Source organism: Mesitornis unicolor, unplaced genomic scaffold, assembly GCF_000695765.1.
Source record: "Mesitornis unicolor isolate BGI_N332 unplaced genomic scaffold, ASM69576v1 scaffold3918, whole genome shotgun sequence".
Classification (NCBI taxonomy): domain Eukaryota; kingdom Metazoa; phylum Chordata; class Aves; order Mesitornithiformes; family Mesitornithidae; genus Mesitornis; species Mesitornis unicolor.
Genome location: NW_010200966.1, coordinates 3,735 through 4,333, shown reverse-complemented (window position 1 = coordinate 4,333; position 599 = coordinate 3,735). Strand labels below are relative to the sequence as shown.

Below are 599 nucleotides of genomic sequence, written 5' to 3'. Positions count from 1 at the left end.
TACCAGGGCCCCCTTTGCTCCCAATCTGGAGCGACTGTGGGGCCAGAACTGGGGCCACTTTGGGGCCAAATGGGGCTCATTCTGGGGCCAAACCGGAGCCGTTTGGGGCTGCGCCCGCGCGCTGAAGCAGAGTTTGAGAGCGGTGCTGTACCATGTATACCTTGAGCCACTGCTTCTCGGTCAGCGAGTCGCTGTAATCCACCTCCTTGCGGTGCCGCGACCCGCGCCCGAACATCTTCTCCTCCTCCTCCTCGCACGTCAGCCGCTCCACCTCGGCGTCGTCCTTGATGATCCAGGACGGGAGCTCGTCCTCCTCCATCAGCCGGGGCTTGCGCTTGGGGTTGCGCGCCTCCTCGCGCCGCCGGTCCAGGTCCATGCGCTGCGGAAGGAGAGGGGGTCGCGCCGGGTGGCCACCGTGGCCCTGTGGTGGCCGTGGGGCTGGCAACGGCCGTGGGACGGGGATTGGGGCGCCTGAGCTGGCACGGGGCGGCGGTGACAGCGGGGACGTGGAACCGCGTGAGGTGGAGGTGTTTTGGTGGCCAGAGGTGGGGTTTTGGTAGTCAAAGGTGTGGTTTTGGTAGCCCAAGGTGGGGGTTTGG

General features: G+C 66.6%; 1 protein-coding gene across 1 annotated transcript in view; it reads right to left on the bottom strand.

Annotated features, from left to right (window-relative positions):
- Positions 1–160: 160 nt before the first annotated feature.
- LOC104544892 (transcription activator BRG1-like) overlaps positions 161–599 on the bottom strand; it is a gene marked incomplete at both ends in the record, with an annotated part of 3,311 nt that continues 2,872 nt past the window's right edge. Inside the window, one exon of the mRNA XM_010189895.1 lies at positions 161–379. Coding sequence (XP_010188197.1) covers positions 161–379 — 219 coding nt within the window. The remainder of the gene's footprint in view (positions 380–599) is intronic.